At 38.2% G+C, this 16456-nt stretch overlaps 1 protein-coding gene across 5 annotated transcripts in view; it reads right to left on the bottom strand.

Annotated features, from left to right (window-relative positions):
* Positions 1 to 16456, bottom strand: part of WDR19 (WD repeat domain 19) — a 94587-nt gene that overhangs the window by 42304 nt on the left and 35827 nt on the right. For all 5 annotated transcript variants that reach the window (XR_004054420.1, XR_004054419.1, XM_010365800.2 and 2 more), the window contains 6 exons: positions 13087 to 13236; positions 9726 to 9873; positions 9391 to 9595; positions 5889 to 6048; positions 5564 to 5674; positions 2634 to 2743 (listed from right to left, as the gene is read on the bottom strand). Coding sequence is in view for 3 of the 5 variants with exons in the window: in XM_010365800.2 (XP_010364102.1) it covers positions 2634 to 2743; positions 5564 to 5674; positions 5889 to 6048; positions 9391 to 9595; positions 9726 to 9873; positions 13087 to 13236 (884 nt within the window). In the remaining 2 variants the exon portion in view is untranslated. The remainder of the gene's footprint in view (positions 1 to 2633; positions 2744 to 5563; positions 5675 to 5888; positions 6049 to 9390; positions 9596 to 9725; positions 9874 to 13086; positions 13237 to 16456) is intronic.

The raw sequence follows: 16456 nt of genomic DNA, 5'->3' as shown, positions 1-16456 counted from the left end.
ATCCTCCCACCTTAGCTTCTCTAGCAGCTGGGACTGCAGTCACGTGAGCCCAGGCTTGGCTTTTTTTTTTTTTTTTTTTTTTCTTTGTAGAGACAAGTTCTCATTATGTTGCCAAGGCTGGTCTCATACTCCTGAGCTCAAGCAGTCTTCCTTCTTTGGCCTCTCAAAGAGCTAGGATTATAGACATGAGCCACCATGCCTGGTACAGAGTAGTTTTTGATAGAGTAACTCCTACAACATGAATTTATGTGTCAGTATTCTCAATGAATCCAAAGTCTCTATGACAGTAAAGTAGAACTATGTGAAATGTTTTTAGAAAAAAATCAAATGTTATAACTATATTTTCTTTGTTTAAAGACTAATCTTTTTCCATATTTTAATATTTTTTAATGTTGGAATGTATCATAATAAATGTCAAAATGTCTGGTTGTCATTACACATACATGTACAAACTTATATTTGCAAATGAATTATTCATTTATTTTCTCTGCAGATATTTACATTGGTAGCACCAACCATGGCTGAAAGTTAACTTAAAACTGGATCCTAAATGCCTCTAAAATTACACTTCGATGCAACACTGCAATAAAAATGTATAGTCTGTCAATTAAGACTATTGACAATTAAGAGGGTCTAGCAATTAAGAGCACTAGAAAATTCTAAATTTTTCAGAATAGATTATGGAATTTCCAAAGGCAAGAGGGATTTGTGACTCCTATTCATGCATCATGAAGGACTATTACTCAAGCCCTCAGTATCCTCCTGGGAAGAGTTTTTGGCTTGAATTGCAGTACCAATTGTCTAATTTTCATACACATGAAACTCAAAAAACTATAATTAAAAAAATCATTCAGTTAAAAAAATGTATGTATCTGTGAAGTACAAGTGTAGGTCTTTGTGTGCATATATTGGGTAGTGGTGAAGTCTGGACTGTTAGTGTACCCATACCTGAGTAGGGAAAACTGCACCCAGTGGGTAATTTTTCAACCCTCATCCACCCTTCCACTTTTTGGAGTCTTCAGTGTCTATTATTCCTCTCTGTATGTCCTTGTGTACCCATGGTTGAGCTCCCACTTATGAGGGAAAACATGCAGTATTTGATTTTCTGAGTTACATCCCTTTGGCCTCCAGTTCCATCCATGTTGCTGCAAAAGACAAAATTCATTCTTTTTTTATGGCTGAGTAGTATTCTGTGGTGTGTGTGTGTGTCTGTGTGTGTGTGTACACCACATTTCCTTTCTTCAGTGCTCTACTGATGGACACTTAGGTTGATTCCTTACCTTTGCTATTATGAATAGCGTTGCAATAAACATATGAGTGCAGGTATCTTTTAGATGTAATGATTTCTTTCCCTTTAGGTATACACTCAGTAGTGGGATTGCTGGGTCGAATGGTAGTTCTAGTTTTAGGTCTTTGAGAAATCTCAATACTGTTTACCATAAAGGTTCTACTAATTTACATTCCTATGAACAGTATATAAGCATTCCCTTTTCTCCACATCCTTACCAACATCTATTATTTTTAGATTTTTTAATAATAGCTATTCTGACTGGTGTAAGACTGTATTTCATTGTGGTTTTAATTTGCATTTCTCTGATGATTAATGATATTGACCATTTTTTCATATTTTTATTGGTTGCTTATATGTCTTCTTTTGAAAAATGTCTATTTATGTCCTTTGCCCACTTTTTAATGAGGTTATTTGTTTTCTTCTTGTTGAGTTGTTTGAGTTCCTTGCAGATTCTGGATATTCGCTGCTTGTTGGATGCACAGTTTGCAAATACTTTTTCCCATTCTGTTGGTTGTCTGTTTGCTCTGCTGATTGTTTCTTTTGCTGTGCAGAAGCTTTTTGGTTTAAGTCCCATTTGTCTGCTTTTGTTAGAAAAAACTATAATTCTAAGCAAATAGAAAATGTAGACCAAACCTTGGTGTTTTTCACTATGGTTTGAAATTACAGAGCAAATCCTTAAACTGTTAAAGGAGGTCAGAACCATGACGTAAGTTAGGAAAAGCAGTGTGATGCTATGCATAGTTGTTGATGACCACATGCGATTAAAAATAATATTTAGGCTGGGCACAGTGGCTCACGCTTATAATCCTAGCACTTTGGGAGGCTGAGTTGGGAGGATCACTTGAGCTCAGGAGACCAGCCTGGTCAAGATGGTGAGACCCTGTCTCTCTAAAAATTAAAAAAAAATTAAAAATTAGCCAGGCATTGTGGTGCATGCCTATAGTCCCAGCTACTCAGGAGACTGAGATGGGAGGATCACTTGAGCACAGAAGTTCGAGGCTGCAGTGAACTATGATCACACCACAGCACTCCAGCCTGGGTAACACAGAGAGATCCTGTCTCTATTAAAAATAATAATAAAATAATATTAATAACATTTAGATTCTAAATGCAGAAACAGCTTAGATCGAGACTTAGATTTTGATGCTGAAAACTTAAAGTGGATAATGCACGGATAAGACATCATTAGAAAAAACATTTTTCAGATATATAATTAATATAGTATTTTTTCTCTAAAAAAATTATTAAATCAACGGAGGGCCTTATCATTAATGGAAGTTTCAAACTAAAGATATTTGCAGTCATTGGCTACTGACTGAAATGTATAAAAACAAAGACTTACGCGAATTCAAGCTGAATAGCATATTCTTTTGATATAAAAGGAATCTGGTCTGGGGCCAAATGCTTTGCCAGTTGTAGAGCACTGTCCCAATGCTGTAAATCCCTTCTCATCTGTTAAGAAGAGAAAGACCTTAATTTTAAATGAGCAAAATTATTTTGCAAAGTTACCACCAAGAGCTAGTTTTAATAAAACTAATTACAAAACCTTTTTGTTTAAATAATGAAACTTGATCTTTACAATGATAATATATTACTATAGCATGCGTTCTCAATAGGGTTGACAGAGCCCTGAAGAAGGCAAAAACTGATTCTTGGAGGGGCAAAAAAACTTAGCTATTACAATGGTTTGTGGCCCTCCAAAACTCAACCTTATCTAACAAAATCTTAGTCCTTAGTATTTAATTTTTCTCAGCAGGGAGTAATCAAATTAAATTAATGTAATCAATTAAAGTTAAGTTTTATTTTTAGAAGGTAGTGATTTTAAAAAGTTGAGAACACTTTGCTATAGGAATTGGTGTGTTTTTCTCAGAAAATCTGAAGCTATATCACAACACGAGTAATAGCAAATGTAACTAAAATGTAACTAAAATGTAAATATATCTTTCTTCCTAGTTCCTGTGGTCTTTTATCTCTGCCTGGTACATAATTCTAAATATAAACTAATCATTAAGGAATCTTTTAAAGTTCATTCCTCACTTTATTCATACTTTCCAAACAATAATAGCTAACATTTTTCAGGTGTTATTATCTGCCAGATACTGTTCTAGGGGATTAGCTTATTTATCTTTCACGACTACCCTTTTGCAATGTATTAATACTTTCTTGTATCAATGTTAGAGATCCAGAAACTGAGGCAAAGAGAGGCTCCTCTGTACATAAGGTTACACAGCTGGTACATGACAGAGCTGGGCAGTAGGGCTCTGCCTCTGAACTCTTCACCTGGTTAACTCATCAGCTTTCAAAGTGAGGTTAAAGAGTAATCACCCTTCTCCATTATCAATCCATTACCTCAAATTCTTTCCAAGTCTAGCAGCACATGACAAGTGCCCACAGTTAAATGCAGAAGAGTTGAGATGACATCTTTCCCCTCACTCATCGCAGCCATATTCCCATTTCAGTGAGTACTAATCCAAGTTTTGAAAACTTCTCAGGGTGTCCCAATTATCTTAAATAATACTGTAAAATTACCCACATTTTTCTTAAAGTTAATTTAGTTCACTTAAAATTTAAAAATGAAAATTTGCTATAGAATGATTTGTAAAAGGAAAGCTGTAAAATTAATAACAAATGCTTCCAAAACAACCTCTTTTACATAGTTGTAGAAATGCCAGTTTTAGGTGAAATAATATTAATGATTACAAAAGCTAATGATATGTCTTTACTATTGATCATGCACTGTGCTAAAAGATCTCGTTCTCATTTTTAAATCTTTACAAATATCCTGTGAGCTAGATATTATTCTTCCTACTTTAAAGAAATAGGATCTAGGGCTCAGAAAGGTTAAATAACATGTCCAAGCTTACACAGAGCTGGAATTTGAACCCAGACATGTCTAACTGTGAAGTCTACGCTCCTCACTGCAAGTCTATATGGCCACGGTTCCCTTCTTCCCTGCCCTTGAACTAACTAGGCCCTTCATCCTGCTCTAGGCCCTCTCCTGCAATGCTCACCTCTGGGAAACCAGTGATGGTACACTAGTCCTTAGCTCACCTCTTAATACACAACAGAATTTCACATAATAAGGATAAATGTGCCTCGGTTTTCCCATCTGGAAAACAGAGAAAAAACCAATCCTATCTCATAGGATTGTTGTGAGGGTTTAATGAGTTAATACATGTCAAGTGCTTAGAAAAGTGCTTGGCCCACATAAGCACTCAATATATGATGATATTTTTCCTTGTATATGTTTTTGTAATTTACACAATCTGTTCTCTTTGGACACATTTAGATTTCAATTAGTAATGTTGTAATACCATGCATTTTATGCCTCCACAAAATGCAGAATAAACATATTTTTGAATTATGATTTTAATGAAAAATATTATAATTAAAGAGTACTCAGGGGTTCTTAAACTGACATGTTTGAATTTTAGGAGGGGGAAGGCATATAGTGTCTGTGCTGAGAAATTTTAATTATATAGAAGGGGTGATCCTCCTTTGCATGTTCTTATGTTCTTTTTTTTTTTTTTTTTTTTTTTTTTTTTGAGACGGAGTCTCGCTCTGTCGCCCAGGCTGGAGTGCAGTGGCGCAATCTCGGCTCACTGCAAGCTCCGCCTCCCGGGTTTACGCCATTCTCCTGCCTCAGCCTCCCGAGTAGCTGGGACTACAGGCGCCCGCCATCTCGCCCGGCTAGTTTTTTGTATTTTTTAGTAGAGACGGGGTTTCACCTCGTAGACCAGGATGGTCTCGATCTCCTGACCTCGTGATCCGCCCGTCTCGGCCTCCCAAAGTGCTGGGATTACAGGCTTGAGCCACCGCGCCCGGCCTTTTTTTTTTTTTTTTTTTTTTGAGACGGAGTCTCCCTCTGTCACCCAGGCTGGAGTGCAGTGGTGCAATCTTGGCTCACTGCAACCTCTGCCTCATAGGTTCAAGCGATTCTCCTTCCCCAGCCTCCAAGTAGCTGGGATTACAGGCTCACTGCAACCTCTACCTCCCAGGTTCAAGCTGTTCTCCTGTCTCACTCTCCTGAGTAGCTGGGATTACAGGCACATGCCACCACGTCCAGCTAATTTTTGTATTTTTAGTTGAGGTGAGGTTTCATCATATTGGTCAGCTGGTCTCAAACTTCTGACCTCAGGTGATCCACCCACCTTGGCCTCCCAAAGTGCTGGGATTAGAGGCGTGAGCCACTGCGCCAGGCCCCATTTTTTTTTTCCCCGTTTCCCCACTGGATACCTCTTACACAATTTCCATTCTTAATTGCTGCCATACCTCCAGGGCAGCAATAGGACAGCTGGATGCAAGGTACAGGTCCTGAGCCAGGTTATAATCATTGGTAAACATGGCAAGGTGTCCTGCCAAAAGATTGTAGTCCTCTAGTCCCTACAAATAAAAGCAATTTTGATGAGAAAAAAATGTAAGAGTTTAACTTTTTTTTTTTTTTTTAAGGACTTTGATCAGTAGGAAGTGGTAATATTCTATCGATTCACTTGTTTAAGAGTTAGGTAAGATTAAACGGAAAAAGTTTAGACTGCATTTAACTTAAAATAGCATTTACATCTTAACTTACTTGATAATTCTATAACATGCTGTTTACCTTTATTTGTTCCAAGGACATCACCATGCCAACATTTCCAATTCTCCGATAAACACGGATTGCAAACTCTACTTCCATGTGATGTAGACAAGCTCTGGCCAACTCATTCCAGGCAGCCTCATCATTCAGAATCCTGCACATTTCCCAAGCATCAGAAAACCTGGGATGTAAGTACATAAGCTTAATCAGAACGCTCCACTTGCCACGTTAGGCAATTTTCAGACTACATGTTATCTAATAGTGTGCCCCAGATAAACTGTCTAAAACATTTCTTCACCTGTAATTGTCGTTTGCAAGTAATGAAAAGACACTTAAGCTTTCTTTCTTTGGCAGATAAATTTTTTCCTGAATTCTTTTTTTTTTTTTTTTTTTTTTTTTTTTTTTTTTTTTTTTTTTGAGACGATCTTGCTTGCCCCGAGAGTAGTGCGGCTCTCAGCTCATCAAGCCCGCCTCCGGTTCACCATTCTGTCTCTCCTTCCGAGTAGCTGACTACAGCCCCGCTCTCTCGCCCGCTAGTTTTTTGTATTTTTTTAGAACGGGGTTCACCGTTTAGCCAGATGGTCTCGACTCTGTGATCCGCCTTCGGCCCCGCGGGTTACAGCTTGAGCCACCGCCCCCCGAACTTTATTATCTGAACTACTCTTATCACCTACTCAATAACACTAAATTTATTCATTATTTTTATTTCACACATAGATGAATATTATTTTTGTTCTCCATAAGTCTAATAAAATTAGTATTCTATTCCTATAAATTTAGAAGTTTAAAACAGGGGTCAGCAAACTATGGCTCATGGGCCAAATCTAGTCAGCTGCTATTTTGAAAATACAGCTTGAGTGGAACAGTCACTCATCAGCCTACTCTTTTTTTTTTTGGAAGACAGAGTCTCGCTCTGTTGCTCAGGGTGGAGTGCAGTGGCGCAATCTCACTTAACTGCAACCTCGGCCTCCCCGGTTCATTATTCTCCTGCCTCAGCCTCCTGAGTAGCTGGGACTACAGGCGTGCACCACCACGCCAGCTAATTTTTCGTATTTTTAGTAGAGATGGGGTTTCACCATGTTAGGCAGGATGGTCTCGATCTGCTGACCTCGTGATCCACCCGCCTCGGCCTCCCAAAGTGCTGGGATTACAGGTGTGTGCCACCTCACCCGGCCCAGCCCACTCTTTAATGGATTGTCTGTGGCCACTTTCCGGCTACAACAGCCAGCCTGAGTAGCTGTGATAGAGACCCTATGGCCCTTAAAGCTTGAAATATTTACCATTTGGACCATAACAGAAAAGGTTTTCAGACCTCTGGTTTAAAACATGAACATAAATGCCAATTAAACTTTTGGTGGAACCTCTACATGAGTGAATATATTACATTCATCTATCTCTTCATTTATCCATTTATCTATTCACCTATTCATTTTTCCATCCAACACACATTTACTGAGCTCCTCTTATGTGCTTGGAAACATGACACAAAAATCAACCACAGTTGCTGTCCTTAAGGCAGTCACAATTGGGGAAGGGGGAAGAGACAGATAAGGAAACAAATGACTATAACACAGTTTGACAGAGGTAACTGAGTACTTACAATAGGTAACTCTTGGTGCTAAGTCTTTTGCATAAATTCCCTTACCCTAATAACACTACCCACTAAGTATTATTATTATTTCTCCTTTAAAGATTAGGAAAGTGAGGCTTACAGATGTTAAAAGACTAGCCCAAGGCACACAGAGATAAGTGGTGTCACTCTCTTAACCACTGTGTATACTGCATCCTGGCTCTGAGGCAACACATCAGAAAGACCCCAAGCAGGACTGCCTGTGGTGGTGGGGAAGTCGGGGAAGGCTTCCTGGAGTAGGAGATGGCTCCACTAATTTCTGATGGGTAAAGAAAGAGGGGTTACTACATTCAGAGATAGGGAAAGGGTGTTCCAGGAAGAATCGTGAAATATATGCAATTTCAGCAGCCAGTGGAACAGAGAGGGAGTTGAGTGGAAACAGCTGAGCTGGTCTTAAATCATGAAGTGCCTAGTAGGTCATGGAGGTCCCCCAGGAATTTGGATTTGTTTGTAAAAGCAATAGGAAGTCGCTGAAGGATCTTGAGCAGGGAAACGAGGGGATCAAATCACATTTTCAAAAGTGTGTGGAGAACAGATGAGATCATTATAAGGCTACCCGCAGACACAGCAGTTAGGAAGTGGAGAGTTACATTACACATTATTCCAAGTGAGGGCCTGGGTAAAGACAAGGGAACACAGGAGGAGGAAAGGAGCTGGTGTATGTGTGTGTTAAGGCATGTGCATGTGTGATTAGAGTGAGGGAAAATAGGGGTCTGTGGAAATTGATGAGTTCAGTTTTAGAAAGGGCAAGTTTGAAGAGCTCTTGGACTTCCAAGTACATATGACTGGAAGGTAGTTGTAAGTACAGGTTTAAGATAAAGACACAGATTTTAAAGTCAACTTCATATGGGTGGTATGCTGAGCCATGTTAAGCAGAGGAGATTCACTCAGGAAGAATAATTAGAGTAAGAAGAGAAGGAAACTCATGAGACCCCAATAAATAGCACATTTAAGAGAGGCTCAGAAGAATTAGAACGTCAAAGGAAATTCACGGTGGCTCTAGGAGATAAGAGAAAAAAACAGGAAAAGGAAATTATAAGCAAAGCTAAAATCAAACTTCATTATGATGAAATCAAGATATTGTTGACATAATTAGGTTTATTAGGATTTCACAATAACTGGGCTCTTTGGAAGCTTAGAAACCGTTTTGTTCTTACAGGCTTTTCTTATAATAAAGTACTCATAATAAAAACAGCTTACTATCTTATCTGAGCTTCACAATACCCCTGTGAAATGAACAAGGGAAGTACTGTTATCTCCATCTATTGAATAGGATTTGACATTTTATCAAAAAGACACCTGCACTCATATGTTTGCTAGAGCACTATTCACAATAGCAAAGTCATGGAATCAACTAAGTGTCCATCAACAGATGACTGGATTTTAAAACGTGGTGTGTATATGTAGATATACACACCATGGAATACTACTCAGCCATTAAAAATGAAATCATGTCTTTTGCAGCAATATGGATGGAATTCGAGGTCATTATCCTAAGTGAAATGCCCCAAAGTCAAAAACTGCACGTTCTCACTTAGAAGTGGGAGATAAACAATGGGTACACATGGACATACAGGTGGAATAAGAGACACTGGAAACCCCAAAAGGTGGGATGGTGAGACGGGGTTGAGGGATAAAATACTATCTACTGGGTACAGTGTTCACTATTCTGGTGATGGGTACATTAAAAGCCCAGACTTCACCATACGCACTATATCCATGTAGCACAACTGCACTTATATTTTTACATTTACAAAAAATAAAAAATATTCTTGCAAGGAGAAAGAATAAAGCAATAAAATAAAATAATTATAGGATTTGACCTTTAAAATCACAAAAGCAAATGAGAAGTTCCAAAAGAAGTCTCTTTGACTTCTCTCTTTGAAAGCCTACCTTTTTAGCATCAAATTCTGTGCCAGCATTGGTCTCAGTTCGTCAGGCCCCGTATCTTTGAAGTTGCTGAGAAAGCCATAGGTGCTAAGGTAGATGTTGTTTACTTTTCCACTCTGTGTTTGGCAGGTCAACTCTCCATTATATAGCAGCAAAGGTTTATGAGCAAAAGGAACTTTGGTGCTACCAGCCAAAATAACCTTGGCTCCTACATTATAAAACAGACATCTCAATGCTGAAAGCTAATACTCAGCACAAAAATCAGAAAGGCATATTTTAATTTTACTGCAATGGGGAAATTCATTTGTCAGCAAATATACACAAAAGGGGTTTAGTACCTTGTATAGTGTCCTTGTGAAAGACATAAGTGTACACCTTATCATCATCATAAGCAATAAATACACCTTTATCCATTGGCCAGTTTTCCCAAAGAATACCTTTAATGGTTGGTGAAAAATCTGGAATCTCACAGGTAGTGTCATTAACCTACAAAATAAGATTTACAGATTTGCCCCAAGTCTGTACTTAAATCATTATCATTTGCCGTGGTAGAAGCCTGTTTGCAGCCTTAGCTGGCTTAGCTTACTAAGTCATATTCAACCTAACATCACTCCAACAACAACAGAAAAGAAAGTTTCTTTTTCCATTCTTATCCTAGGTCTGGCTTGAAAAAACTATAGTTATTTGGAAAATCCAAGGTTTGATCTAAAATCTGGCAAATTTGTAGGCGATTGCACCAGTCTAGACACAAAGCTTCAGCGTAAGGAAAAAAAAATTAAAGCTGCTCAAGATGACAGAAATTTAAACTACAAACACACTTGTACTTGTGTTTAGAAATTTTTCATAATACTGAGTATTTGATAATACTGGGTATTAAGAAACAAATTAATTCACATGATTGAAGTAAATTACACTAGGGATGCTTTATTTCAAAAGACTTCTCTAAAATGCATGTCAACAAATATAAATATACAATCATCTCTCAATATCCATGAGGGATTGGTTCCAGGATCTCCTACGGAGAGCGAAACCCACAGATGCCCAAATCCCTGACCCATAAAATGGTGTAATATGTGTATAACCTGTGTACACCCTCCCTTATACTTTAAATCATCTCTAGATTACTTATAATACCTAATACAACATAAACCTCATGTAAATTGTTGTCATACTGTATTGGGAATATAGACAAGAAAAATTTTCTGCACAGGTTTAGCGTAGACAAAGCCATCCATTTTTCCTCTGAATATTTTTGATCCACAGTTGGTTGAATCCGTGGATGAGGAACCCATAGATAGGGTGGGCTGACTGTACTATTATACTAAATAAGCTATTTATAAAAATAGTCCATATAAGTCCTGTGAACGCAGGCAGATAGACTTATATATATCCTGAGTAGGGAACTGAAAAATATCTGCCTCCTCCTACTCTCAAAATAAAAATGAAATATAAAATCCCTGCAAATAATAAGTAATACTACAAAGCTGTGTTATTTAATATGGTAGTTGCTATTATAACATCCACATGTAGCCAGATGTACCTATTAAGCACTGAAATATGCCAAGTCCGAATTGAGATATGTTTAAGTGTAAACTACACACTCAGAGAGTTCGCATGAAAAAAAGATTGTAAAATATCTCATTACTTTTTTTATATTCAATTACACATTGAAATGATAATATTGAGATACCATTGAATACCAGTCAGAATGGCGATTATTAAGTCAAGAAACAATAGATGCTGGCAAGGCTGAGGAGAAAGAGGAATGCTTTTACACTGTTAGTGGGAATGTAAATTCGTTCAACCATTGTGGAAGACAGTATGGGAATTCCTCAAGGGTTTAATTAAATATATTAAAATTAATTTCACCTGTTTGTTTTTTATCTTTTAAAAAATGTAGCTAATATAAAATTTATAATTACATATGTGGTTCACATTATATTTCCATTGGACAGTGCTACTTACAAGATATTGTACTAATTACTTCATTTCATGCTAACCTTATACTCTAAAAGACAGGTACTATTATTATTCCCATTTTACAGATGAAGAAACTGAAGTACAGGGAAATCTGCCCAAAGTCACACAGCTAGTAGGTTGATGAGCCAGTATTTGAACCCAGGCAGTCGGGCTCCTGAGTCTCTGCTTCTAACCCATGTTAGTCTATGTTATAGTGATGCTCACTTTGTATAGATGAGCACATCAGTGCCACTGGACTAGTGGTTGAACTTTTTTTAAAAAAGGTAACCATTTGTTGAGTGCTTATTATGTGGCTAACACTGTACTAAAAGCTTACATGCATCATCCTATTAACTTTTCATTTAACAACCCTACAAAGTAGGTACTAGAACTGTCTCCATCTTAGACAGACAGGAAAACTGGAAATCCAATCAAAGTGAGAGCTCGTTAACAGAAATTATCAAGAAAAAGAGAACTGTAAATGGAGAAAGTAAAAATGAATGAAATCACCTTGTTTAAGGCTGACCTTACTCCTTACCCTTTCCTAGCAGCCACACCCTATTTTTGACTTTAACTCCTGACAGACACCTGATTTACCCTCCTACTCTCGTATATTCTGTCTAAGCCACAGTTTCTAACTGTGGTGAACCCACACGGGGGAAATTCAAGGCAGCTCTAATTAGTTCCCTGTTATAGAAAGGAAACCTATACAAGGTGGAATTTCCATATTAAATAGAGGGAACTCAAGGTTTATCTTCATTTATGTCATTCATCCTTCCTTATTTGCTTTGCAATTGGGGGAGGAGTGCATTGAGTAAGAACTAGCAAATGAAGAATTTGGCATAGATAATCCAGCTACATCCGTGGAAATTCATTATATTTGTCAAATAAAGAAAGAAAAGAAAAGAGAAAGAGAAGAGAAGGAAAGGAAGGGAAGGGAAAGGGAAGAGGAAGGGAAGGGAAAGGAAAGGAAGAAGGGGTGGGCATGGGGAGGAAGTAAGTCTTTGTATCAAGCAAAGTGTAGCAGTGAGGAGCAGGCTGTTTACATTGAGGGGACACCACAGTGAGACCTAGGGACCTGGAAACAGTATTAAGGATGGGTCCACAAGCAGCTGTAGTTTATGTGAATTTGACCAAGAACATAGTAAACTATTAACAGGATATAAAAAGTAAATGAAAAATCCAATTATAGTAACTAATGTAAAGGCACATCTCCTTTTTTCTAAATCTATTTTCAAAAAAGTTAAGGACGTTTAAAAATATGAGTGGCTGATTTTTAAAATGGGCTCATCCATTTTTATTCATCTAATACAGAAATACCTGTTCCTTGTGCTCAGGATCTTTAAGGAAAAAGGAAAATCAACTGAGGTGGGCAGAAAGGACAGATAAGCTCACTGCCTATCGGGAGAGAAAAGTCACGTACAGGAAGATACACTGTAATTATTGTATTGTGCAGTAAGTATACGATAAGGTTGAAAGTGGTATAGGATATAATAACATTTTTTCCCATTAAAAATCTTTCTGGGATGGCCACTATGAAAAATTACAGAATAATGGAAAAAGTTGTCTTGATATAGTCATAAGAAATCTATCATAAACATGATATGAAGATGATAGCGAAGAACTACAATACTTGGCACTAATTAATAGAAAATTTTACATGAGATACGTTTTAAACACACTTTTTCCCCCCTATATTGCATTTGAAAAAATAAACATTTAAAAATGTTCTAGACTTACTGGACAGTAAACAAATCCATCACTTTTTTCATCAATGAAAACTAATCTGGTCCCATTTGGGTCGGGAAAAATCTTTTTCACACTGACAGGATGTCGATAATCATTAACGAACTGCCAGTCTTCAATGTAGAAATACTGAACGACACCAGTCTAAAAAAAAAAATTCAGTCATGAAAATATAAAAGGTAGTCAAGGAAATACTAACTTTCAACATTTAAATTAAACATACGTCCTAATTTTAAGAGAAAAATGTCATGTTTTTGATGAAGCGTCTAAGAATAATATTTAGTATATGTGAAAGGTACAGACTCAAGAAAATAAATAAAATGGGAAAAGTTGGGCACAGTGGCTCTCGCCTGTAATCCCAACACTTTGAGAGGGGTTTCACCGTGTTAGCCAGGATGGTCTCAATCTGCTGACCTCGTGATCCGCCTGCCTCAGCCTCCCAAAGTGCTGGGATTACAGGTGGGAGCCACCGCATCCGGCCCAGCCTACTCTTTAATGGGCGGATCTGCCTCCCTGGTTCAAGCGATTCTCCTGCCTCAGCCTCCCGAGTAGCTGGGATTACAGGCATGCGCCACCATGCCCAGTTAATTTTTGTATTTTTAATAGAGATGGGGTTTCACCATGTTGGTCAGGCTGGTCTTGAACTCCTGACCTCAAGTGATCTGCCCACCTCGGCCTCCCAAAGTGTTGGGATTACAGCCATGAGCCACAGGACCTGGCCATGTTCAGTATTGTCACTGAAGTGATGGTGTTTCATGGGTATATACATATGTCAAAACCTATCAAATTGGACACTTTTTAATTTTATTTGTTTTTTTGGAGACAGAGTCTTGTTCTGTCACCTAGGCTGTATGCAGTGGTGCGATCTCAGCTCACTGCAACCTCCACTTCCCAGGCTCAATTATTCTCCTGCCTCAGCCTCCCGAGTAGCTGGGACTACAGGCATGCGCCATTAAGCCCAGCTAATTTTTGTATTTTTAGTACAACGGGATTTTACCATGTCGTCCAAGCTGGCCTCAAACTCCTGAGCTCAGGCAATCAGCCTGTCTTGGCCTCCCAAAGTGCTGGGATTACAGGCGTGAGCCACCGTGCCCGTCCAAATTGTACACTTTAATAGTGCATTTTTTTTTGCATATCAATGAAACTTCAATAAAGCTGCCAAAAACCATGATATTTTCTGAATTACTCAAGAATGAAACTAGAATAGTTGCTGCTTAATGAACAGACTACTACACTTATTCCAAAAGTACTGTGGCATAGTGGAAAGAGATTTTCCATCAGGAAGTCTTAGTTTAAGTTCCAGTTTGCTATAGACTTGCTAGCCTCTCAATCTTTGGTATCTTCCTCCTGAAAATTTCCCTGTGTGTATTTTTTCATATCACCAAATTACCTGATATATGAGACCTACCTTACTGATGTATATTATCTCAAAGACTTACTAGTTTCGGTCAAACTTAAATTTTAAAAAGTCTCTCATATGGCAAAAAGCATGGTTTAAAACATGTTCTTTCAAAAAAATAATTTAGGTCAGGCACCTGTGGCCCATGCCTGTAATTCCCGTAGTTTGGGAGGCCAAGGTAGGAGGATCATTTGAGGCTAGGAGTTCAAGACCAGCCTGAGCAACATAGTGAGATCCAGTCTCTAACAAAAAAAAAAAAAAAAAAAAAAAAAAAAAAAAAAATTAGTTAGCAGGTTTCTAAAATAAATAAATAAATAAATAAATAAATAAAAAGAAAATATAAAAAAATGTTTCGGCTGGGCACGGTGGCTCACACCTGTAATCCCAGCACTTTGGGAGGCTGAGGCAGGTGGATCATGAGGTCAGGAGTTCAAGACCAGCCTGGCCAAGATGGTGAAACACCGTATCTACTAAAAATACAAAAATTAGCTGAGTATGGTGGTGGGTGCCTATAATCCCAGCTACTAGAGAGGCCAAGGCACAGTACTGCTTGAACCCAGGAGGTGGAGGTTGGAGTGAGTCAAGATTGCACCACTGTACTCCAGCCTGGGTGACAGAGTGAGACTCCGTCTCCAAACAAACAAAAAATTTTCAAGGAGGTCCATTTCTTGAAAAAAAAAAATAAAAGAAAAAAGAAAAAAATTAAAAACTAAAAATTAACAGGGCATGGTGGCATGCCCTTTTAGTCCCAGCTACTCAGAAGGATGAGACAGGAGGATTGCTTGAGCCCAGGAAGTCGAAATTGTAGTAAGCTATGATCGTGCTGCTGCACTCCAGCCTGGGTGACAGAGTGAGACTCTGTCTCTAAAAATAATAATGGTAATGATAATTTCATGTGAAAAAGTGGAAACTTTTAAAATAGTAAATAACTTTTTCTTTGTTGTTGTTGTTTTTTGTTTTTCAGACGGGGTCTTGCTCTGTTACCCAGGCCGGAGTGTAGTGGCATGATCTCAGCTCACTGGCAACCTCCACCCCCGGGGCTCAAGTGATCTTCCCATCTCAGCCTCCTGAGTAGCTGGGAGCACAGGCACACACACACCACCACGTCTGGCTATTTTTTTGTATTTTTATTAGAGATGGGGGTCTCGCCATGTTGCTCAGGTTGGTCTCGAACTCCTGAGCTCAAGCGATCCACCCACCTCGGCCTCCCAAAATGCTGGGATTTTCGGTGGGAGCCACTGCACCAGGCCAATATTTTGCTAAAGTGGAAAATAATGCATTTTCTACCAACTTTGCTTAATTCTTTTACAGACTGATCAAGGTAACAGGTATGACATACTTTGAAAAATCTGTGAAAACTGTTTACAAATATAAGATGCTAGCTATAACTATTTTATGTGCAGGTGGCTAATGTAATATTTGGAGATATAGGGTACCTATGGTTCAAAGGATGAAGAAATTGAAGTCAGATTCTCAATATTCAATTAATTTTAATATTTGCTGAATGCCTACTAAATGCAGACATTAGAGATTTGAAGTTGAATTGTCTATGTTCATCACCAAATTAAATCCTTAAGGTACCCAGATAGGGAAAATGGTGCTTGGAGGGGTTAAGCACCAGCTAGCAAGTAACAGAACTGGTGTTTGAGCCCAGATTTGCTAGGCTCTAAAGTCTGAGCTTTTCACTAGGCCATCAAAATTGCTTAAAATCACGAAAGCACTGATATTAACAAATCATGCCACCTACGTGTTCTATATACATACAGTCATTCACCACATAAGGTTTCAGTCAGCGATGGACTGTGTATATGATGATAGTCCCATAAGATCAGGATGGAGGTGAAAAATTCTTATTGCCTAGTGACATCGTGAATGTCATAATGTCAAAGCATAAGCCATTACTCATAAGTTTGTGGTGATGCTGGTGTAAACAAACCTCGTGTGCTGCCAGTTATATAAAAGTAT

The sequence above is a fragment of the Rhinopithecus roxellana genome, chromosome 2 (genome assembly GCF_007565055.1).
Source record: "Rhinopithecus roxellana isolate Shanxi Qingling chromosome 2, ASM756505v1, whole genome shotgun sequence".
NCBI classification, from domain to species: domain Eukaryota; kingdom Metazoa; phylum Chordata; class Mammalia; order Primates; family Cercopithecidae; genus Rhinopithecus; species Rhinopithecus roxellana.
The sequence above is the reverse complement of the archived record's forward strand: the minus strand, read 5'-3'. Positions and strand labels throughout refer to the sequence as shown.